Source organism: Phytophthora infestans, genomic scaffold (genome assembly GCF_000142945.1).
Source record: "Phytophthora infestans T30-4 supercont1.54 genomic scaffold, whole genome shotgun sequence".
NCBI classification, from domain to species: Eukaryota; Oomycota; class Peronosporomycetes; order Peronosporales; family Peronosporaceae; genus Phytophthora; species Phytophthora infestans.
In genome coordinates this window covers 709,450-731,762 of record NW_003303705.1, presented here as the reverse complement: position 1 = coordinate 731,762, position 22,313 = coordinate 709,450, and the positions used below count along the sequence as shown (strand labels likewise).

Here is a 22,313-nt window from a genome sequence, read left to right as displayed (position 1 = left end):
CCTTAAAGGCAGGCGAGCTAGCCGAGGTGGTCTTGCTGGGACCTGAGGAGGAGTTGAACTCCTCATCCGTCGTGGACGACGCGGTCCTAGAGGACACCAAGAAGGCGCTGAGCGCAAGAAGTGGATCGGCGATCCTCAAAGATCCTTCGGATCCCTTCTACCCGGTGGTGAAGGAGTATGGAGACGTTGTCTCAAAAGACCCACCGACGGGCCTGCCTCCGGATCGAGGCGTGTGTCATGAGATTGACCTGGTTCCTGGAACCAAATACTGCGTAACAAGGCAATGGCCTTTGCCGAGAGAGCAGTGTGACGTCATTGACGCATTCTTCCGTGCGAAGCACGAGGCAGGGATGGTGCGTGAGAGTAAGTCTCCGCACTCGACACCCACGTTCTGTGTCAGAAAGCCGAACGGCAAGTGGCGCATTGTTCATGCTTTTAACAAGCTAAATGCGGCCACTATCCCGGCGCAAACGCCGATTCCTCGCAAGGATGTTCTGCAGAACAACATGGTAGGCTGTACGCTGTACAGCGCGCTCGACTTGGTCGATGGCTACTACCAATTGCTCATGAGAGCGAGCGACATTCCGCTGACAGCGGTGAGTACTCCGAGCGGTATGCTCTGGGAGTGGCTGGTGATGCCCCAGGGGCTGTCGAACGCACCAGCAACGTTCAATCGTCTTGTGACGCAGCTGTTTAGGCCCCACCGGGCGTACGCTCAAACGTACTTTGACGATATATTCGTCCATAGTCGTGCCGAGCACGGAAAGTCAGACGTGGATAACCACATTGACCACTTGCGAGCGGTGCTCGAGTGCATGCGCACTAATAAGTTGTATGCCAACTTGGACAAGTGCGTCTTTGGCGCGGAGGAGATACCTTTCCTCGGGTGCTTCATTGGGAAGCGTGGCTTACGGGCCGATCCTGCCAAAGTCAAGGCCATCGTGGACTGGCCGGTTCCCAAGAACCAAAAAGACTTACGCAAGTGGCTAGGCTTAGCCAATTACTTGCACAAGTACAGTGCGAACTACGCGGAGATGGCTCGGCCATTATCAGATCTCCTTAAGAAGGACGCACCATGGTGCTGGAACGTCGAGCACGACGGAGCCTTTGAGGCTGTGAAGGAGAGCCTTCTCCAGGCTCCGATCCTTGCGCTACCGGACCCGGATAGTCCGTTTAGCGTCGTCTGTGACGCCTCTGATTTTGCAATCGGTTGTGCTTTACTACAAGCAGACGCCGAAGGGCGTGAACGCGTGATCGCGTTTGAGTCTCGCCAGCTCAAAGCTGCAGAGAAGAACTATCCAGTTCATGACAAAGAGCTACTTGCAATGAAGTATGCTCTAGTCAAATTCAGGGTACACCTGCTAGGCTCTAAGCCTTTTGTGATCTTTACTGATCATGCGTCGTTACGCACTGCGACACAGTCGCCTCATCTCTCTCAGAGAATGGCAAGATGGCTTTCCTTCTTTGCCGAGTATAACTTCGAGGTGAAGTACAAGCCGGGGCGGCTTAATGTAGTGGCCGATGCGCTCTCGCGCAGGCCGGACTACGAGTTAGCTCATGTCACGACAGTGACGTCGTCAGTGCCTGACTTGATACGCGGAGCGTATGCACAAGACGACATGTGCGTAGCGCTGCTACGGGCTCTTGGGAGCGAAGAGTTTAAAGACTCTGACAAGGAATTGTCTGGGCGCTTACGCGCGAGGCTGCATCGATACTCACTCGATGGCGGCCTGCTGTACTACAGCACCGACGCTGAGGATAACCCTCGTGTAGTCGTTCCTCATGATGAGGATCTAAAGTATCGAATCCTCTATGAGGTTCATGATACGCCCGTGGGCGGGCACTTAGGTCGGGAGAAGACCTATAGCTCGGTGAGCTCGATGTACTGGTGGCCCAAGATGTATAAGTGGGTCGGCACCTATGTACGCACGTGTGAGACGTGTCAACGGACAAAGTCCGCGCCGAGCACGGCAGCGCCATTGGCGAGTTTGCCTGTCCCCAAGGGATGCTCGCAGTCCATGAGTATGGACTTTGTGTTTGGCCTTCCCAAGGATAAGGCGGAAAACACAAGTATAGTGGTCTTAGTAGACCGATTGAGCAAGATGGCTCATTTAGCGGCAGTGCCGGACACCATTGATGGCGAAGGTACAGCTTTGCTGTTTTTAGACCGAGTCTTTCGCCAACATGGCTTGCCTGAGGCAATTGTCTCGGATCGAGATCCGCGCTTCACCGCGAAGTTCTGGACGTCCCTCTTCAGAGTGCTCGGCACTCGTTTGGACATGTCCACGGCGGACCATCCGCAGACCGATGGTCAAACCGAACGCGTGAATCGCGTTGTGGAGGATACCCTCCGAAGCGTATGCGCTGAGGCGCCAAAACGCTGGAGCCAGATGCTCCCACTCGTTGAGTTCGCATTAAATAATGCAGTGCACGCCTCGACAGGCTACACTCCGTTCTATGTGAACGGCTTGGTTAACCCTCGCGTCCCACTGACGCCGCCACGCAGTGGCTCAGGGCTTGGTGGGGGAGGGATAGCCGAGCGGCTAGCTGATGTCAGCCCTGTTGCGGTTCGCAAGCAAGTCGATGACTTTGTTTCTTTGAGACTGAGCGTAATGCGTCAAGTACGCGACGCTATGGCTGAAAGCCAAGACACGCAGAAGGAACATGCAGATGCCAAGGGCAGAAGCAATGTTGAGAGGTTTGAGGTCGGTGACCAAGTTTTATTAAACGCTAAAAACCTACCTACTCATGCAGTGTCTGCAGTCTTCAAGACGAAGTTAAGACCTCGGTTCATAGGACCGTTCAAGGTCGTGGCCAGGAAGGGCCTAGCGTATACGCTCAACCTTCCGAAGAAGATGCGCACGCATCCGGTCTTCTATGTCGGCTTGCTTAAGCCATACCAAGACCCTGCTCAGGTGAGCGCGGAGGCGTTGGCACCAACGGTGGCTGGGCCACGGACAGCTGCAGGGCAGCAGGTGGTAGAGCCACGGGAGGCTGAACGACAGCAAGTGGTGGATCCACAGATGGCTGATCAACAGCATGTGGCAGAGCCACAGGTCGCGGAGCGAAGTGCTCGAGATGCAGGAGCAAGGCAAGCTGAACGTTCAGCCGAGCAGCTGGACGCTCAAGTCCGAGACCTGGTGTGAGTCAACAGTGGTGGCTTCCACCTATCCACAAGGTGGATCATCTCTTCGAGATCGACCGATGGCCGGTGAACGTTCGCGTCGTAGACGCCGGCGTCGTATGGACGCAGACGCCGTTCCGCCAGTGCTGACTCTCCCCGCGAGAGCCCAGCTGAGGCAAGCCCTCCTCCTGCTCTGCTCGATGAGCATGGTGAGCTCCACTTTCACGTGGAACGCCCTTGTGGCGTGGCGTAGACGCCAGGGTCGTACCCCAGTACTTAGTGAAGTGGAGGGGTTACCCTCACTCACAGAACTCATGGGAGTTTGAGGTTATCCTCCGGCAAGATTGCCCTGACGTCGTTGACGCTTACGACCGGGCACATCATGTGCCAAAGCGCCACCATGGCGTGCGACAGCGTCGCCAGGCGCTGGGCGCCTCCCACTAGAGTGGGGAGCGATGAGGTCAGTAGTTGAGCTCAGGCTCTGACCAGTGGCTGCAGCAGCCTGCTCGTACGTATGAGCGGTGCTCGCAGCGGGAGCAGGAGGTGGAGAGACCTCGTAGTGTTAGGGACATGGTCCCGAAGGAAGCAGGTGCTTCGTGTTGTGCTGAACAAGGTTCAGGCACAAGCGTCTCGATAGACGCATAGTTGTTTTGAAACAACTTGCTCGATGAGCATGATCCAAATGTGGATGCGCTGTAACAGCGAAAGTGGTGTCCCGCACGGGGATCGAACCACTGGCCTTTGGCTTGACAGGCCGGAGCTCTACCATTGAGCTACAAGGGCGATGCCCGTACGTCAGTCCGAGAACGGACTACTCATGGTATGAGAGGGCTGCGCCCGGGTGGATTTGAACCACCGACCTGTGGCTTTCAAAGCCAGCGCTCGACCACTGAGCTGAAAGGGCGTTGCCCTTAAGCTTGTCCATTCAAGGACAACAGTTCATGGAACGAGAGGGCTGTGCCCTGGCGGGTTCAAACCACCGACCTGTGGCTCTCAAAGCCAACGCTCAACCATTGAGCTAAAAGGGTGTTGCCCTTAAGCTTGTCCAAGCGTGAACAATCGTTCATGGAACGAGAGGGCTGTGCCCTAGTGGGTTTGAACCACGGACCTATCGCTTGTGAAGCGAGTGTCCAACCGCTGAGCTGTTGTCGACGACTCGAATGAGTCAAGAGCATTGCTCTAAGCGGTTTGCAGCTCTTGGAGTAGGCGCGGAGCGCGAGCGTAGGTCTGAGACCGCTTGAGAGCAAGATGCGCGCTGCGCTTGGAGCATTGGGCCGTGGGCCGACGACAAGAAGTTGGGCATCAACGATGCGTAGGCGTTTGTGAGCTCACGGAGCTGTACAACGCTGGTGTGAGGTGTAGTAACCTCCGCCGTCTTAACAAGACGTGACCTCGCTGAGGAGAGTTTCGAGAACGGAATGTTCTCATCTTAGTGGGGGAGAGTGTAACGGGGTTACATGGTGTGGAGCACACAGGGGTACGAAGTACCCGGAGAGTTAACAAACTCTCAGTACATAAGTTGGAGAGTTAACAAGGTCTCTCAGTACGTTGGCTGAAAGCCACACGTTATGCATTTGATTAGGTTTAACTATGCTAGATAGTTAAAGAGATACATTTACCCCTAGGCGGCTTGGCCGCAATAATAGTAAATAAAACACTTCTGGTTTTGAAGCATAAAAGTTAAGCTGTTAACTTTGAGCCCTGGTCTTGGGCTGTAAGTGTCCTTTGGATAAGGAACTTAGTATTAGTGACTCTTTGAGTCGAACGTCTTCCTCTGACGCTAAAGCTACGGCAGCCCCGCTGCAGCTCAGCCTAAGCTGTGAATTGGTATCACGTAAGGGGAAGCAGGCGTTGAGTCTCATATGACGACGGAGCTGATGTATTTGCTGAATATGATGTATTCGCTGTACTTGTTACACTTGCTGTACTTGTTAGACTTGCTAGTGTAGTGTGTGGCCTCTACACAAATAGAGGACCAAGTTAGCATCAGGGCGTGCTCTGATGCCGCGGAGAGCCGACACACACTGCTTGGCCAAAGCAGTACGAAGGTAAAACAAGCTTTTCACCTTTGGTTTTTTTAAAGACTGAGGGCCCTACGTCGTCGAGCTAGTTAGCACTCCAACGGTAAGCGCTGTACTCAGAGCTCGGAAAATTAAATAAAATATTGTATTGGATTTAGAAAAAAAAAACAATCCGTTATTCCGTATCGATAAAAACAATAATAAGTACTGCAATTATTGTCAGGAATTGGTAGGGTCAGAGCGGTGCAATGGTTTGGGATGACTCTACCAATCCACTGCACAGGGTTCAAGTCCCACACCTGTAAGAGAAGCTGGTGGCTACCACCGGGACTTTTGTCCGGGCTTAGGGTACTCTAGCAAACAAAAAATGCGCCGGCGACGGCAGGCAGTCCACCAGCGGATATGGGTTTTGTATCTGAAAGTTTTATACCTGCTATATTTAATGATAAGGCATATTATCACTAATAAGAGGTTATCCTTCTTGAGTGACTTTCATCTACTCTGCGTCTTCATCGGCCGACTCATGGAACCCCAACAGAGAAGTGAAGTCCCAGAGCTCACGGTTAGCGCGTAAGAACACCCACATCTCGAAGTTAGCTGGCAACAGGCTGGAGCGTAGAGGGTTGAGCACCAACTTGCACTGCGAGAAGAGGCGCTCACAGCGATTGCTGGTTGGAGGAACCTTTTGTAGCACGTCAATGTACTTGGTTCCAGCGGTTCGGCGAGGTCTCTTTGCTTGACGAAGCGTTTCCGTCGCGAAATCTGTTTTCTTCTTCGTGTTCGGTGCTGCTGGTTCGCGATCAGCAGGGCCAGCAAAACGAGCCACAGCTTCTTCTTCATCGGCGCTTAACGGTCGATCCGACAGCAGCTTGACAACCGCATTCTCAAGGCCGGCGAGTGGACGATTCGAGCCTCCGGCAAACTCACACAAACCATTCGTTTTGATTGCATGCTTGACAACCACTACTTTACTCTCTGTTGCTTTTTACGTTGTATAAAAATTCAATATAATTATTACGGGCACAATTGCATATTTTACGGAAAGATCAATTTGCCAATAATCCATATTCCGTCAATACAATTGCACAGTTATTATATTATAATAATTTTTTTATTCCGTCAATACAATTGCACAGTTATTATATTATAATAATTTATTCCGAGCCCTGGCTCTACTGTAAAATTAGGTCATAATAAAATGCACGCATGGCATTGGCCGTGCTCGTTTCCTCAGCGTTAATGGGCAATACCTGTCGTAAGGCATGCTGCTCCTATCGTCATGCATCGTCATGAGCCCCCCGAATTTGTTTTGATCATTGAACCCGTGACATACCTCAAGCTCAAGTCGACTTTTTTGGGGGTGAGGTTATCCCCCGCCGCGATCTTTCGTGTTGGCTCACCTCCCCCATCAAGTCGATTGCGTGCTGAAAAGTGATCTAGCAAGTGATGCATGTACTGTACTGTTTTGGTCGTCAGCTATAAATGCCAGCTGAGAATGAGATTAAGGCGTAACTTTAGTTGGTTGCAGCACGGTGTGAGCTATTGTTAGGCAATAAAAATTGGATTTATAATTCACACGTCAGTATTATAAGCTTCGTACTGTAACTACCTGGCATGCGGTAAAGTATTTTTTTTTAAAGTGTACAGGCTACTCGCATACGGATCTTATCCCACAGGCATGGATTCGTGTTGCCGAACAATTCACCCCCTCCTCACTATTTCGTACTTTATGGGGAAAACCCGTCGGCTTACAAATCCCAAGTACCTCATATTGTTGTAATGTAATAGTCACGCATCTAAACAAGGGTATTTGTGCGAAACGAAACAGTAGCACATTTTTAATTACTACTTGATTGTTAGTAGATTATGTTCATATTATGTGGTGCATGGTGATTTGAAGAGATATGGGGAAAATTAAAGGGTGTGCTATCCTTATGGCCAGGACTGAACAGCTGGTACGTAGTATTTTCAAAAAGGCCTCGCCCCGAGATTCAACCACTTCTCCGACTGTGGGTCGGTCGTGCCAGTGCTGTTTGCGCTTCATCATACCGGAATTAACGGTATTTTTGCAACCGATCAATTTTTTGCAACCAGTGGCCCGTAAAAAGTCTGCAGCACCAACAAAATTAACCAGTTTGGCATCAAAACAGCATCCCAGTTAAAGCGCGCTTTTGCTTACAATATTGTGAGCAAAGCGACGGTCTAAAATGGACAGGAGTATCATGTGCGAGATTTTACGCCTTCCGCCGTTCTTACGGTTTTGACTTGAAAGGTACTTTTTACACGGTTGCAGAAAACACGTTAATTCCGGTAGTGATCTACGCACTATATTATCTATGGGTACATCCGAGCAACTATCGTGAGAGCTGTTATAGCTTAGTAGCAGCTCCACTTCGTAGGGTTACCATTATGGTAGTTGATAGTGAAGTCTGAGATAAGGTACTGGATGAAGACAACGCGTAGTTGCCGGGCAAAGTGCCGCGACAGGATGGCGTGTTGGCTAAGTGCAGCAAATAGCAAAGTGAGAGCCAACAGCGCCATCCGAGCAAATGTATAAGCAGAGGTTAGAGTGAACAGCATAGTGAAACTAAGTCTAAATGTTCAGCAGCACTTCACAGCCAACCAACGCTCCAGGCAGCTTGCAGCAACTTTAGCAGTGGGTTGACTGTTGAAGAATCCAGCGATGGGGCGGACACAGACACTCTCGCACAGTATCCATCTTGCCCAAGCCGCCCCCGCCGTCACTCCATCTCACACTCCCACTTGATCTTGTCGGCAGTCGGCTGAAAGATCGCGAACGGCAGGATCACAACCTTGTAGGAAAAAAAAATGATCTGCAATCCGGTAGCGAATTCAATAGTGCTCGTGAGCAGTGGTGCAAAAATCGCGGTAGCTCCATTCAGCAGCGATGGATGGATTGTATCAGTAGTAGAAGCAGTAATGGCAATAATAGCAGTAGTATCGTGTGCCTCCCACTCGCTCCACGAAGTCATATCATTGTGGAGATAAGCTCTCAGCCGTAGCAACTCGTCCTTGCACAACTTTGAGAACTTTCATCAGCGATCGGAACTTCGCAAATTTTACATGACCAAGCGGTTTCGTCATACAATCGGCAACCATGTCGTCCGTTCCAATATGTCTCGTCATGATACGTTTGTCTTCCACACAGTGACGCACAAGGTGATAGCGATTCTCGATATGCTTCGTCTTGCTATGCTTACCGGGTTTTTCGGACAGATAAATGCTTCCCTTGTTGTCTCCCAATAACAGTGGAGTCGCGTGTTTCCACTGTTTGAGAACGTACAGCGACTTGAGCAGATTGCAGATATACTCAGATCCTTGCATCTGGAACCCTTGCGGTTGTTCCATAAAGATCTTCTCCTCGAGCGCACCGTACAAGAATGCAGTCTTGACGTCGTACTGCAATACGACTTACCCACGCTGCAAGGCGTAGTAGAGCGCGGCTCGGATAGTTTCAAATCGAATCACGGGCGCGCATGTTTCAGTGTAATTCACACCTGCGACTTGCTTGAACCCATGAATAACTAAGCGTGCTTTAAAGCGTTTGACGAATCCTCGCTCGTCGCGCTTGACAGCAAAAACCCATCTGCACGTGATCACTCGATGTCCTTAAGCGTGCTCGCGTCGAACCAATTTCCACGTGTTATGCTCGCGCAAGGAATGCAGTTCGGCCTGCATGGCTTTCTCCCACTCGCCCCAGTAAGGAATGGCCCGCGCCTGCTTGTAGGTGTTTGGCACGATCACCTTTGACGCATGTAGTCTAACGTGATTAACCACATAATCGCGAAGACGGACGTTCGGTTTCGTCGCACGACGAGGTCGAACAGTACAAGGTGCAGCTTGTGGAGCAACAATCGAGAGTGTCTCTTCTTCCTCTGATGATGTCGACGCACGAACTGTGCGCTTGGCCCCTTTACGTCGGCGTTTCCGGTGCGTAGCAAGACTATTCTGACTTAATTGATCTGGCGGCGTAAGCTCGTTCGGCGACACAGGATGTTGTACAGCTTTCTCTGGTGATTGTGTATTTACCTCCACTGCGCTTGAAGGCACGATCTCCACAGTCTTTTCCGTATCTGTTGCAATCTGATTCGGTGCTCGTCGCTTGGTCAGAAGCGAGTCCAGGTCCATGCGGATTCTTACCACTGGAATGGTATATGGCAAGTCATGTGAGCCCTCGCGGTAGGCATTCAGCAATAGGCTTTCAATGTAGTTTGCATCCACAGAGTAGCCTTCATGAAATTGCAAGTGCTCACATCTGTGAGTATTGATCTTGCCTTCCTGCAACTCCATAATCTTGTACCCCTTTGTCTCCACACTATAACCAAGCAGTAGGCCCATTACAGCACGCGGGTTCAACTTCTCCTTGCGTGTACGAGATTCAGCCGCAATATGCGCGTGCACTAGGCACCCCCAAGTCCGTAGCTCAGCAAGATTTGGCTTGATTGCATAGAGTTTCTCATGCGGTGAGAGTGCTCCCAGCGGCTTCGTAGGCAATCTGTTCAGCGTATCCACCACGTGCAGGAGCGCCTCACCCAATAGCATATTGGGGAGGCCCGTAGCGTCGAGAGCAGCTCGAATACGCGGTAGTACGGTTCCATTTGCACGCTCTACAATCCCGTTTTCTTGAGAAGAATACGCGTTGGTAGTCCGTTGCGAGATTCCTTCAGCTTCACAGAATAATCTCAGCTCATTACTCAGAAATTCGCCACCTTGGTCCGAATGGAGCACTGCAACACGGCAGTTCTTTTTAGTAAACTGCGAGTGTAGTCGGCGAATCAGAACAATCACAAGCGCGGCAGCATCACTCTTTTTTGAAAGTAGAAAGGCCCACTTATAGCGCGTGAACTCATCCACGACAAATAGAAACATAGTCTTGCTGTCAACGGTCTCCTCGTTCATAGTGCAAATGTCCATCGATAGTTTCTCGAGTGTGGCAGTAGCGCGCTCGGGCTCCCTAGGGTAGGTCATCCTCCTCGACTTAGCAGAAAGACAGTCAACACAATCATAAAGGCTCAGCTGCATAGCATTGATCTTAACCCCAAAATCCGCCCCATCGATCACCATCTTCTTGATGGCATGCATGTTGAGATGTCCGAGTCGGTTATGCAGTAACTTCATCGGATTCTCAGCATTCTTGGCACCTGCAACGGTCATGACTTTGCGACAGTCAGGTTTCTTCATGCGTAAGCGGTAGATCTTGTCAATGCGCTCGAAACGCAGTTTCGTGTCGCCCTTCGTCAACAGCGCAACACACTGGCCTGGACCAGTGTACGATAGCTCATAGCCGAGCTCCTGCATATAGCCCTGGCTTAAAATATTGGTAGGTGCCTTGGCAGAGTAGATTACATCATCGAGCAGTCGATCTTCAACACACGAAGTAGCATGGTTCATCGTACGAAACAGCACCGATCCATGCACGCTAGGACTTTCGACTGTTCCATTGGCGAATAGTAGTTGCGGCAAATTAGTAGCTTCCAGGAAGCTTACAAATAGCGATAGATCCACACATATGTTCACTTGTGAGCCGGAGTCCAGAATTCACTCCAGTTCACCAGTAGGAATATTTAATCCTGGCCCCGAGGAGCCTATAGCAAAGGCGGACCGGTACCCTGGTCCATAGGTACAGTTGTAGCGCGGGGGACTTGGCTCACGCCACCTCGAATTGTAGCCATATCCACCTTCCGGGCGACGTGGTGACGGGCTACGGTGACTACGCCATGACGATTGGCTCCGATCATCTAGTCGCGGTGATTGGTTGCGTCTCCAGCTACCGGCTCGTGGCGATGGGAGATGCTGCTCCGTTGACCTTCCGCGATCGTTGCCTCGAGGTGCACTACGGCGGTCATAATGCTGTTGCACGTACGAGAAACTTGTTGCACCTTCTCGAGTTCTTATCCTTGTCCTTCGCCACAGGATTCATCCATATCAGGCAGGCAGTCATGTCATACTCCCCCCATGAACCTGTGCGGTTTAACAAGGAAAGATGCGGCGGATGCTGACTTGCTGCGTCGTTGCACCTTTGTCGATGGTGACCGTGCCGTTGGTGTGCACTAGCTTGATGGTATACGGGCCGTGTGCAACAGCTCGCGTCTTGGATCGAAAAGCTTTCGGGATCCGAAGCATGACATTGTCTCCTGGATTGTAGAAGTGCTCGATGCGCTTGTCGTTCTCGCGATCGTTGTCAGCGAGGATCGCCTCGAACCTTCTCTTGGACAGATAGCTCCAGTTCGCTTGATGCAATTGGCGAGATATCATGTCTTGGCCGAAGACGAGTTGTCCGGGTGACGCATTCAGAATACTGTGGTAACTGGCACGCACTGCAAATGCCGCGTAGTTTAACGCCTTCTTCCAGTCCACATTCTCGTAGCACCGAACGATATTTAGTAGCTCCAAATGAACTCGTTCGCAGATGGCATTGGCTTGTGGGTTCTTAACGGTAATGGGCTTCGCCGTGATACCGTAGCTCAGCAAGAGCTCTTGAAATTCTTTTCCAGTAAACTCTGGGCCTTGGTCGTGAATTACTTGTTTTGGACGAGGGTACCGGCAGAGCCATTGACGGTCGAAGCTCTCAGCTGTCGTTAGCGCCTCCTTGTTGGGCTGGACGGCGACTTCGAGCCAGCGTGTGGCGTGGTCGATCATTGTGATACCATAACCACCGTCGTCGTAAGGACCAATTAGGTCAACGTGTACCACATCCCATGGATTCGCTGTCTTCAACGTTCGTGGGGGCAATAGTCCGTAGTCCTGCTTGCCACCGTGTACTTTTGCACGCTTGCACACAAGACACTTCTTGACGAACGCTGTGATAAAGGCCTCCATACCGGGCCAGTAGAGAGCTTGATGCATCGTCTTGAATTGACGCTCATGGCCAGGATGTCCGAGGTTCTGATGATACCAGCTTACGAGATCCTCGCGCAGCGATTCAGGAATAACAACTCGCTTCTGATACGCGACCAGTGAACAACCAAGAAGAGGCATGAGCTTGTAGTCAGGATTGTTGGTTCCGGCAAGACATGCAGACTTGATCGTCTGAATTGTTTCATCTTTCTCTTGATGATCTCGGATGACTGGGCCGTGCATTACGCACTCAGGCTCGTCAGTCGCAGCGTAGATCTCTTCGTCAAGCGTCTGCTGTTGGTTAGAGTCGAACTGCATACGTGAGAACGCGTCAGCACCGATGTTCTTGGAACCCTGGATGTAGTGTAGTTTGAGTCGGTACTCAGAAAGAAGTAGCTTCCAGCGCTTCACGCGCAAATTCGTCTCTGTCGGGTAGATTAAATTTTTGTGATCGGTGTGGACCACGACCTCGAAGCCAAGTAACATAGTTCGATACTCGCGAAGCAGAGACACGATGGACAACAATTCCAGTTCCATCGTTGTGTAGTTGATCTGGTACTTGTTCAGTGACCGAGAGTAGCAGGCAAGAATGGATTTCTGCTGCATGATGATACCTCCAAGCTGCTTTCCACTGGCATCGGCGTACACATGAAAGGGTTGGTCGAAATCTGGAAACGCCAGGAGTACAGCTTCGGCAAACGCCTTCTTGATAGCGTTGAACGCGTCTGTGTCGCTCTGCAGCCAGGTAAACGGGACCTTGTTGCTGGTGAACCGGTTGAGCGGAGCACATAGTGCAGCTTTGTTAGGTACCATGTCGCGATAATAATTTATCATTCCAAGGAACCGACGGAGTTCCTTCCTGTTCTTGGGCACTGCGATTTGCTGTATGGCTTGAATTTTCTTGGCCTGCGGCTGAATGCCTTCAGCAGTTAGCGTAAAGCCTAGGTAGTCAACGGAGTCACGTAAGATGTGGCATTTCTTGCCGTTGAGGGTGATATGGTATCTGTTGAGCCTTTCGAAAACCACACGAAGGTGCTCCAAGTGTTCTTCCTCGTTGCGAGAAAACACCAGTATGTCGTCGAGATAAACCACAACGAATTCGAGATCTCCAAAGATCTTCTCCATAGACGCTTGATACTCATCAGGTGCGGTTGCAACGCCCATGGGAAGTCTTTTGTGCTGGAACTTGCCCCATGGCAAGCAGAAAGCTGTGTATGGCCGGCTTTCTTTGGCAAGTCGACGCGCGTAGTAACCCATGTTCGCATCAAATGATGAAAGGCACTTCGCCCCTGCGAGGCGCATGAGAATTTCGCGGATCTTGGGCACGTAGTACGGGCTGCGGCGCAGGTACCTGTTCAGTAGTCGGAAGTCGATCAGCAACCGTAACGAACCGTTCGGTTTGACTATGAAGAAAGCTGGAGAGGCCATTTCCGAGTCGTAAATCTGTTCGAGGACGTCTTGGTTGACCAATCGCTGGATTTCTTTCTTGGCTTTGGCTTCGATGCTCCTTGCAATCGCGTACGGTTTTGCATGCACGGGCTTAAAGTCAGGAGACAGAGGAAGCACGTAGTCGTCGAACTTCATTCTGCCAAGATGGCCATCGTATAGATGCGCGTACTGCTGCAGGAGATGCAGGTAGCGTGCAGCCAATTCTCCAGACACCGTGTCAGGCATCAACTCAGTCGGTTGGACTGCATCGTCGCTTGTCTCCTTGTACTCGTCGGGGAACTCGGGGTCGGTATTCGTATCCAAAGCCGTCGCAGTAACCGGAGAGCCCGTGTTCAGCGCGGTGGAGCAGCCATCCCATTGAACGATTTTATCCTTGAAATTGAGCACAATGCCCAGTGCTTCCATCAGGTCTCGTCCAATGACCATTGAGTCTGTGCTGCTCTCAAGGACCTCAAACCGGTGGGTAATTCTGACCGACGGGTTGAGCTTGGTGAACTTGAACTGCACGATGGCGCTACCGTCACTCTTGACCGGACCACCTGCAGTCTGAAAGGTTGTGTTGGACGCGACTTGTCTGCGTCCGTGCTTGGCGATAGCTTCCATAGCTGCCGCATTGATTACACTCTTCGATGCTCCACTGTCCAGGAGGGCTTCAATAGTGGAGTGTTCGCCACGTAACTGCACGTCAATGCGCAATGGCGCCTTTGTGGTAGAAGGCTTCTTATTTACCAGACCGATGAACTTGAACTCTTCATCCTCGTCACTGGACTCACTGTCAGCTTTGTACACCTTCGGGTACTTCTTCGACTTGGACGGCTTCTTAGTTTCAGCTTGTTTGTGTTCGGCTGGTTGCTGCTTCTTGAGTGCGAAGCAGTCACTGGTGTTGTGGGATGAGGTCTGATGGTGTGAGCACCATTTACCCTGTCCTTTCTGTGTTGGTGCAGCAGAGTTCCCGTGCTTGTTCTTGTCATTACCGCTCTTGTGTCGCTCCAAGTGGGTAGACTTGCTCGGTTGGGAGTAGCGAGAAGGCTTCTGCTGCTGATTGCTGTTTTTGTCCTTCGAGATGGACTTCTCGCGCATTTCAATGCGCTCGAAGTACTGAAGTAACTCACTCATTCTTTCGTGGACGATTCCAGACGCGGCAAGTTTGTCTTGCCACGCGTGAGGCATGGCACGCTTCAGGAAGCGGCACTGCTGTACCTCGGGGAGACTTTCAGCGTTCACTGGTAATTCAGCGAACATACGCACGAGTTCCTTGAGCCGTCTGTAGACTTGCTGTACTGACTCGTTCGAGCGCTTGGTTAGGTTCCAAAGTTCTTCGTCGAGGGTCTCGCTGTAGTCGAGAGGGACTAGTTGCTGGCCGATATTCTCGTAAAATTGGGAAAATGAGAATCCTTCCTGCGCCGCCTGTCTCGCAGCATCTTCGACATCGTTCTTCATCTCACCGTCAAGTAGTAGGAGAAGTTGTAGTGCGGCTTGTTCGACGTTCCATCCTTTCTGCTGGGCTAGACTCTTAAAGCGCATGCTCCATCGCAGCCAGTCCTTGGCATTGCCGCCGTAGAACTTGGGGATGTTGATCTTCGCGGTGTCGGCCGGAGCGTGCTCAGTCGCTGGGCTCGTGACGATAGTGTAGGTGACGTAGTCGTTCTTGTCGTGAGACTGTCGCACCATCTTGGAAGGTCTTGAATGATTGATCCGTTCCAAATTTGATATATCAAAATGACGCGCCTTGGCTAGCAGAGGGCACGCGGATCGGGCTTGAGTCGACTTGGACGTGTGTAGCGGCCTTGGCTGGCAGAGGGTCGCTTGTGTGGGTCGACTTGAGCTTGAGTTGGAAGATTTGAAAGTGAATTAAATTATGGATGAGCGGCAAGGCTCTCTCTGTTTAAACTACTGCTACGTTCAAACATTCAAACTGTTCAAACGTTTGAAATGTTCTTCTTCTCGAGAAACTTGTTGCACCTTCTCGAGTTCTTATCCTTGTCCTTCGCCACAGGATTCATCCATATCAGGCAGGCAGTCATGTCAACTCAGCGTCCGAATCCGTCGGCGCGAACAGCGTCTTGCCGTACGTGTACGTCACGTAGCAGCCCAGGAAACCGCACACAACCACGACAATCAGCGCCTGGATCTTCTCGTACAGCGGGATCTCGTGCCACAGCTTCTTGAGCAGGAAGATAATGGGCAGCAGAATACTGATCAACGTGATGCACGAGGCCCCCACGAAGTCCACCAAATCGGAGAAATGGTCCTTCAGGATTATCGATAGGATGACTAACACCACAATGATGGCGACACGCAGGATCACGTACTTGATGGCGTTGATTCCACGATACTCGGCAGCTTCCGCCTCAGCATCATCAAAGTAAGGGCCCTCGGCGTCTGCGTTGGAGATGTACGACATTTTTGACGAGCGGCGATCGTCGCCGTTAACGGCGTCCTTACCGGGTGTGTTGGCAGCGGCGTACGAAGAAGCCCCGTAGGTGAGAGCATTTTCCACATCGTCCTCCTGCTTTTGGTGCATTTTTAAAACTAAGCGTTCAGCGAGGTAGAAGGCCGGGTTCAGGATGACCGAGAAGGCGATCGTAATGTGCAGCTGCACGAAGAAGTAGGCCATGACGACGGCGTCCCAGTCCGACTACCGATGTACCAATCATGCGCATGATTTTCAGTTGCTTCTTCTCGAACTCGTCCTTCTTCTCTGCACTTGCAGTTTCGATCATCGCCTTCGTCATCGTACCAGTGGCAATGTCCTTCAGGTCTTGTTCCTTGAAGACGTTCAACAGCGCCCATTTATACGTCTGCCAATCCTTGCCGTTCCAGTTTTTCGGCACTCCATCGCTTGTGTACTTCATCGGTTTAGTCATCGTCACTAACCGAACAAAGTGGCGTCACTTGGGCTCAATAACCCTATTGGAACTTGGTTCCGTGCACTTTCACACTTGCAATGAAAAAGAAGACTGAATTATTTGAGCGTTGCGCTCCACCAGAGCTCCTAACAACACTCACGGGTTCAACCCCGTTCTCATACAACGATCTGATCTACTAGAGTCTCACCTATTTTCTCAGTAGCAGCTTCTCAGCTCCTTTCCCAACTCCGTTTAACCAGACCTCTGGAATGAATTCCAACACTGGCAACCTGCTATACTCCATCTACCCGGACTCGACGAGCGGCCTCACCACACTGGGGTTCAAGTACCGGCAGACGTCCTGCAACAACTACGCGATAAGGAGACTGGATCGGAGATGTGGACTGAGCTTTGTAACCTGTATGAAGGGAAACAAAGTGAAGCAATTTAGGCCATGATCCGTCGCGTGGAGAATGAGCTTTGGAACACGAAACTCGTACCTGGAGGAGATGCAAATCTTCATCTTTGCAAGATGTTCAATCTCAAGATCGAACTTGGCGATCTGAGTCACACTGAAGCAAGCTACTAGCAGATAACACGATGGTGGATATGCTACTTGAGAGTTTACCAGATCAAATCGAATTTGAGCGTTTGAAGTCTTCCATTTACTATGGCGCAGACCCTAGTGTGTACACACCAAAGAGGGTTCGAGAGTTAATTTGTAACGGGGTACAATCCAGTGTGCCCCATGTTACATAAAGAGTGACCCGTCACTCTTGTGGACACCTGATACACGGTACCAGGTGCTCTCGGAACCAGTCAGTGCATGACTACTTAGCTCCACTATAGGTAACCTCTAGTTGGTATGTGACCCAAGCTTATCTTACTTATAAATACATCAGTCTTAAATCTACTCCTCTAAGTAGCAAACCGTTCCCACTGAGGCCGGGAACACGTGGACTTACGTTCACTCGGGTAGTTAATACCCTTAAGCACTTCCTCTGTGCAAGGTGCTGTGTGACCCCGTCACACTTGGTAGCACTCGTAGTCAATCCAGCACCATCGCGGGTAGATTGAACTACCTGAAACCTCTGTGCGCTCAACGTTTGAGCCAAGATGGACCGAAGCGAGTTTCCTCGCTTGAACGACTCACAGTACGAGTCTGTTCGGAATATAAGAGGCATCTTTGGACAAGATGTCCTTCGCAGCTTGGCGGCGGCGACGCAACAAGAACGCGTGACCGCGTTTGAGACCTACGAGCGTGGTCTCATCGCTCACGTCCGCGGGAGCTTGGAGGCCACGATGGCCGCTCCCCAGGCAACCAGGCCTAAGCCGGTGTGGCTGAAGGTCCCCGCGTTTGAGGGGAAGGAAGGAGAGAACCTTCACTTCTGGGTCCGTGAGGTGGAGATCGCCATGAAGGCGGGTCTCATCTCGGACATGCCAGTTCGGGTGGCGTTTGCCCTGTCCAACCTTGGTGGACGTGCCACGCACTGGGCGTACACCAGGAAGACGACATCTCCTGGATGCTTTGCATCCTGGGCTCAGCTGTGTGAGCAGCTTCGAGCCGCGTTCCTACCGGCGAACAACGAGTTCCGCCAGCGCTCACGCTTTCTCGCGTGTAAGCAAGGCAAACGTGAGCTGCAGGAGTACGCGCAAGAGATGCGCACGTTGGTGGCATCTCTGGCAGGGAATCCTCTGCCTGAAGACATTAAGACAACAGTCTTCATGGACGGCCTGAAGGTCGGTCCTGCTCGCACCCAGCTATTCCGGGTGCAAGCGACAACTATGGAGGAGGCGATTCGAATCGCCCTCCAAGAAGAGTACAGCCACAAGCAGGCTGGTACTCTTCGGGAAGAGGAACATCGCCACGATGAGAATGGCGTTCCTCGGGAGGCGGAGCATCGCAGCAATGACGCTGTTGCTCCTGCTGTCACGCAGCCCGCTGATACCGGTGCGTACAGCGAGTCCGAGCCCATGGACTTAAGCTCAGCCAAAAGCTTGGTCCGCTGCTATGGATGCGGCGGACACGGACACTACCAGCGTGTGTGTCCCTCGCTCGTCCTCGGGAAGAAGACAGCCCGTGGACCCCAAGTCCGGTGGCGCAGGCCACGGCCAGGTGGACGAAGACTCCCCGGCCACCAGTAGAGGCGGTATGCCCTACTGAAGAGCGCTAAGCCTTCGTGATGGGTGTGCAGGTTGTGCGCACCACGGGACTTAGCCCAGAGAGACGTGGTTCTCTCAAACCGGTGAAGGGCAGTGGTGGGCTGCTGGTAGTACACTCGGTGTACGGGGGTACTGTACCCCTTGAACGTTTGATGAGTTCTGGGGCGTTGATACGCCGCCGGAACGTCGCTTCGCATAGCGACATCCGACTGCACTCTATGTCAGAGTGGCGGTCGTGGGCTGGTCCTTGGTGGACTAGCCTTTGGTACGGTAGTATCAATGGTCCTCAACGGACCTGAACGTTTCGGCTCGATAAGCTCGCGCACCGCGGTGTCGCTCGCAGCTCTCGCCATGAACAACATGGCTGTGCCGAACATAAGGCACAGCCCGGACTTTGGTGTGGCAAGGCTGAGAAGGGCCTACCAGTCCAGGTCTATGACGGAGCATTGGTGAGTCATGTTCTTACCTCCGTCATGACTGGGGCGTCTGATACAGACCGCCAGGACGCAGAAGCGTCACGGAGCTGTCAACGCACCGCCAGCTCTGCGTACAGCAAGACCATGCTCCGCTGCGGCAATGCCACGGGCGTGAGTCTTTTGCCCGGCGTGTGGACCTGCTACACCAGCAGCGTCCAACGCCGAAGGTCGTCGCGCCGTACGGGCTTCGACAGTGGTTATGCCTTTAAGCGCTAACCAGGTGGGTAACTTAGGACCACACGGTCGCCCAGACCTTAACTGAAGAGGAAGGCGCTGAATGCGCTTCCTGTGTGGATAACACAGTACCACACGCAGTCGCCCAGACTATAACTGAAGAGGAAGGCATGACCATGCTTCCTGTGTGGGTAACACAGTACCACACGTAGTCGCCCATACTATAACTGAAGAGGAAGGCATTGTCCATGCTTCCTGTGTGGGTAACACAGTGCCACACGAGGTCTCGAGTGCCTCTGATGTCGTCAACGAGACATCACGACGTGGGTAACGAAGTGCCACGTCACGTCAGCCGCCGCAAGTGGTCTGAACCTTGTTCAGGCCGACGTCGCTTCAAACGACTCGGAGTCCAGGGCCCGGACTCCTCTGACTCGGTCGGTGGACACCAACTCTGTCCGGTGTGTGTGCGGGTCTGCCACGCCAGCTGATCCCAACACCGAAGGTCGTCGCGCCGTATGCGCTTCGACAGTGGTGGTGCTGAAGGGCATTCACCAGGTGGGTAACATAGGTCCACATTGCGGGTAACAAGTTCCGCAAGCAGCGAAGCTGCTTAAGGAGACCGACATTCGGTGCTCCGAGCGTGGGTAACAAAGTTCCACGCAAGGTCACTCAGACTATAACTGATAAGGAAGTCGCTGTATGCGCTTCCGGTGTGGGTAACAGAGCTCCACACAACCAACGTGGGTAACAGAGTTCCACACCCAAGGCGAGTAACATAGCGCCGCACACAGAGCCATTGGCTCGAGGCGCGAGGTTGTTTTGGCCTCGCCGGACGTGAGCAACTCGCTCGACGTCAAGTCGCGCAGACTCAAACTGCTGACGCGAAGGCTGAATGCCTTCGGTCGACACGGCCGACGCGGTCGACCATACCGACGCAGTGCACATGGCGGAGAGCCGTTGCGCCTGACAGTGGCTATTAGAAGCTACGAGAGACTAAGTAGTCTCGAGGTTAAGTGGGGGAGAGGCTCGGAAATACCTTTCCTCCCTGACTTTCCAAGAGGCAGGTAGCCGTCGTGCTGCCAGTGGCTATCACAAGCCACGAGAGACTCAATAGTCTCGAGTGTAAGTGGGGGAGAGGCTCGGAAATACCTTTCCTCCCTGGTCTTGCGGTAAGACCAAGTTCCTTACGGAACCAGGCGTCAATGTACATCGACTGCAGGCTGGAGGCGAACAGCTGGGCTAGAGCTGCGGTAGCTCTAGCCGAACAAGACATAGTGGCGAAGAAAGCCACGGGCGCAAGGTGCCTCGGAATCGCTGAGCGAATCAGCAGTGTTGGGGTTGCAAGCAACCACACACGAGGCGAAGCGCGGGCCTAGTGCAATCAACGCACTGGACCCTTGGTCTTGAACGACCTGTCGAGTAGGGTGAACGGAACGTCTCACCCGCCGACAAAGCGGTTGTGGTACGTGATGTACGCAACGCGCTGGGTATAATGGGCCGTGGAGCCATTACCCAAGTGTGGTGCACGAGTGCACACACAACTGACCAGGTGGTGGTCGAGGCAAGGCACGCAGTCGTAACTGGTGCCGCACCGAGCATGGCACCGTGGTGATGGCAGCTTGCCTCACCATGGGTTGGTACCCGTGAGTACTCGGTGTCAATGCCAGACACCAACGCCGCAGTGGCATGGTGGTGAGATATGCCCCACCACGGTCGAGTACCATCAAGGTACATGGTGTCTGTGACAGACACTGGTATAGGTGCAAAGGATATGCACCATACCACGACCCGATGCGCTCTGGACGCTGTGAGTCAACGCACGTACTGTGCATCGGCACTGGCTGCTGTCGAGCAGCCTGCCAGGAGTTCCACGTAATGAACTCGTCGCGCATGACACACATGACGTGCACGGAGCACTTATGGTAGCTGTGGTACGTGTCGTACACAGCGTACCTCGTGTACGGGTCCATGGACCTGTACACTGTGCTTGCACATGCGTCGTGCATGATGCGAGCAATGGCCATGAATCTGTTCAGGCGACAGCACAGCAGAAGCTGTTGCCGCCAAATATGGCAACCTTGTGGTGGGCGTACCGCACCAAAAGCTAGTACCGTACGGTACATGGTGTCGATGGGAGACACCTACACCACGGTTGTGTACCGTCACGGTACACGGTGTCGATGAAGGACACCTTCGCGCCGTTGGTATGGTGACCAAGACGCGAAGAGAGCGTGGCAAAAGCTCCGTCCGCAAGGATGAATCCTTGCTGGAGCCAAAGGCATGGCCCGAGGTGAGCTGAGAGCTCCCTCTAGTGCTGGGGAAGGTGTTGCCCTTCTCGGTGTCGTCCCTCGCGGGAGACACCATGCTTCGGACGCGTTCGCGAGGACTGTCGTGTCCTCTGGTGCGAGCTGTGGGCGAATGCCACACGTTCGGATGTTATTGCACGCTGTGCCAAAGCACTGTACGCGCGCTAGCGCAGGAGCTAAGGCAGCTCTGAGTGTAGGCTTTGCGGCCAACACAGTTGTGAGCATAGGGATGCAAATCCCAGTGAGCTTTGGCAGCACAAGTCACTGTGGATGTGACTGAGAGCCGCGCCAGTCTCGTGGCTGCTCAGTGTGAGAAATCACCTTTTGATGTTTTAATTCTCTCACTTCTGATTGGAGAATCAGTTGTGATTGGAGAATCAGGTGATTCTCAGCTAAGTGCGGGAGGATGTAACGGGGTACAATCCAGTGTGCCCCATGTTACATAAAGAGTGACCCGTCACTCTTGTGGACACCTGATACACGGTACCAGGTGCTCTCGGAACCAGTCAGTGCATGACTACTTAGCTCCACTATAGGTAACCTCTAGTTGGTATGTGACCCAAGCTTATCTTACTTATAAATACATCAGTCTTAAATCTACTCCTCTAAGTAGCAAACCGTTCCCACTGAGGCCGGGAACACGTGGACTTACGTTCACTCGGGTAGTTAATACCCTTAAGCACTTCCTCTGTGCAAGGTGCTGTGTGACCCCGTCACATAATTCTTGCAGCGGCCGCTCGGCAAACGGAGTTCAGAAGCAAACGCAGCGAGAAGAAAGGAGGCCAAAGAGGAGGACAAAGCAAAAGTGGTGATCAGGACCGAGTGCATTCACAGCAAGGGAAGACCGGCGGGTCTAAAAAGACGCGTCAATGCTTTGTGTGTGGGAGCGAAGA

The 22,313-nt window shown here is 52.4% G+C and overlaps 1 protein-coding gene across 1 annotated transcript; it reads right to left on the bottom strand.

The window, feature by feature from the left end:
* Positions 1-15,472: 15,472 nt before the first annotated feature.
* On the bottom strand, positions 15,473-16,069 carry PITG_17434 (amino acid/auxin permease-like protein; the record flags this gene model as incomplete). Its single annotated transcript, XM_002896698.1, has 1 exon — positions 15,473-16,069. One exon carries the CDS (start codon positions 16,067-16,069, stop codon positions 15,473-15,475), a length of 597 nt encoding a protein of 198 aa, XP_002896744.1.
* Between the last annotated feature and the right edge of the window lie 6,244 nt (positions 16,070-22,313).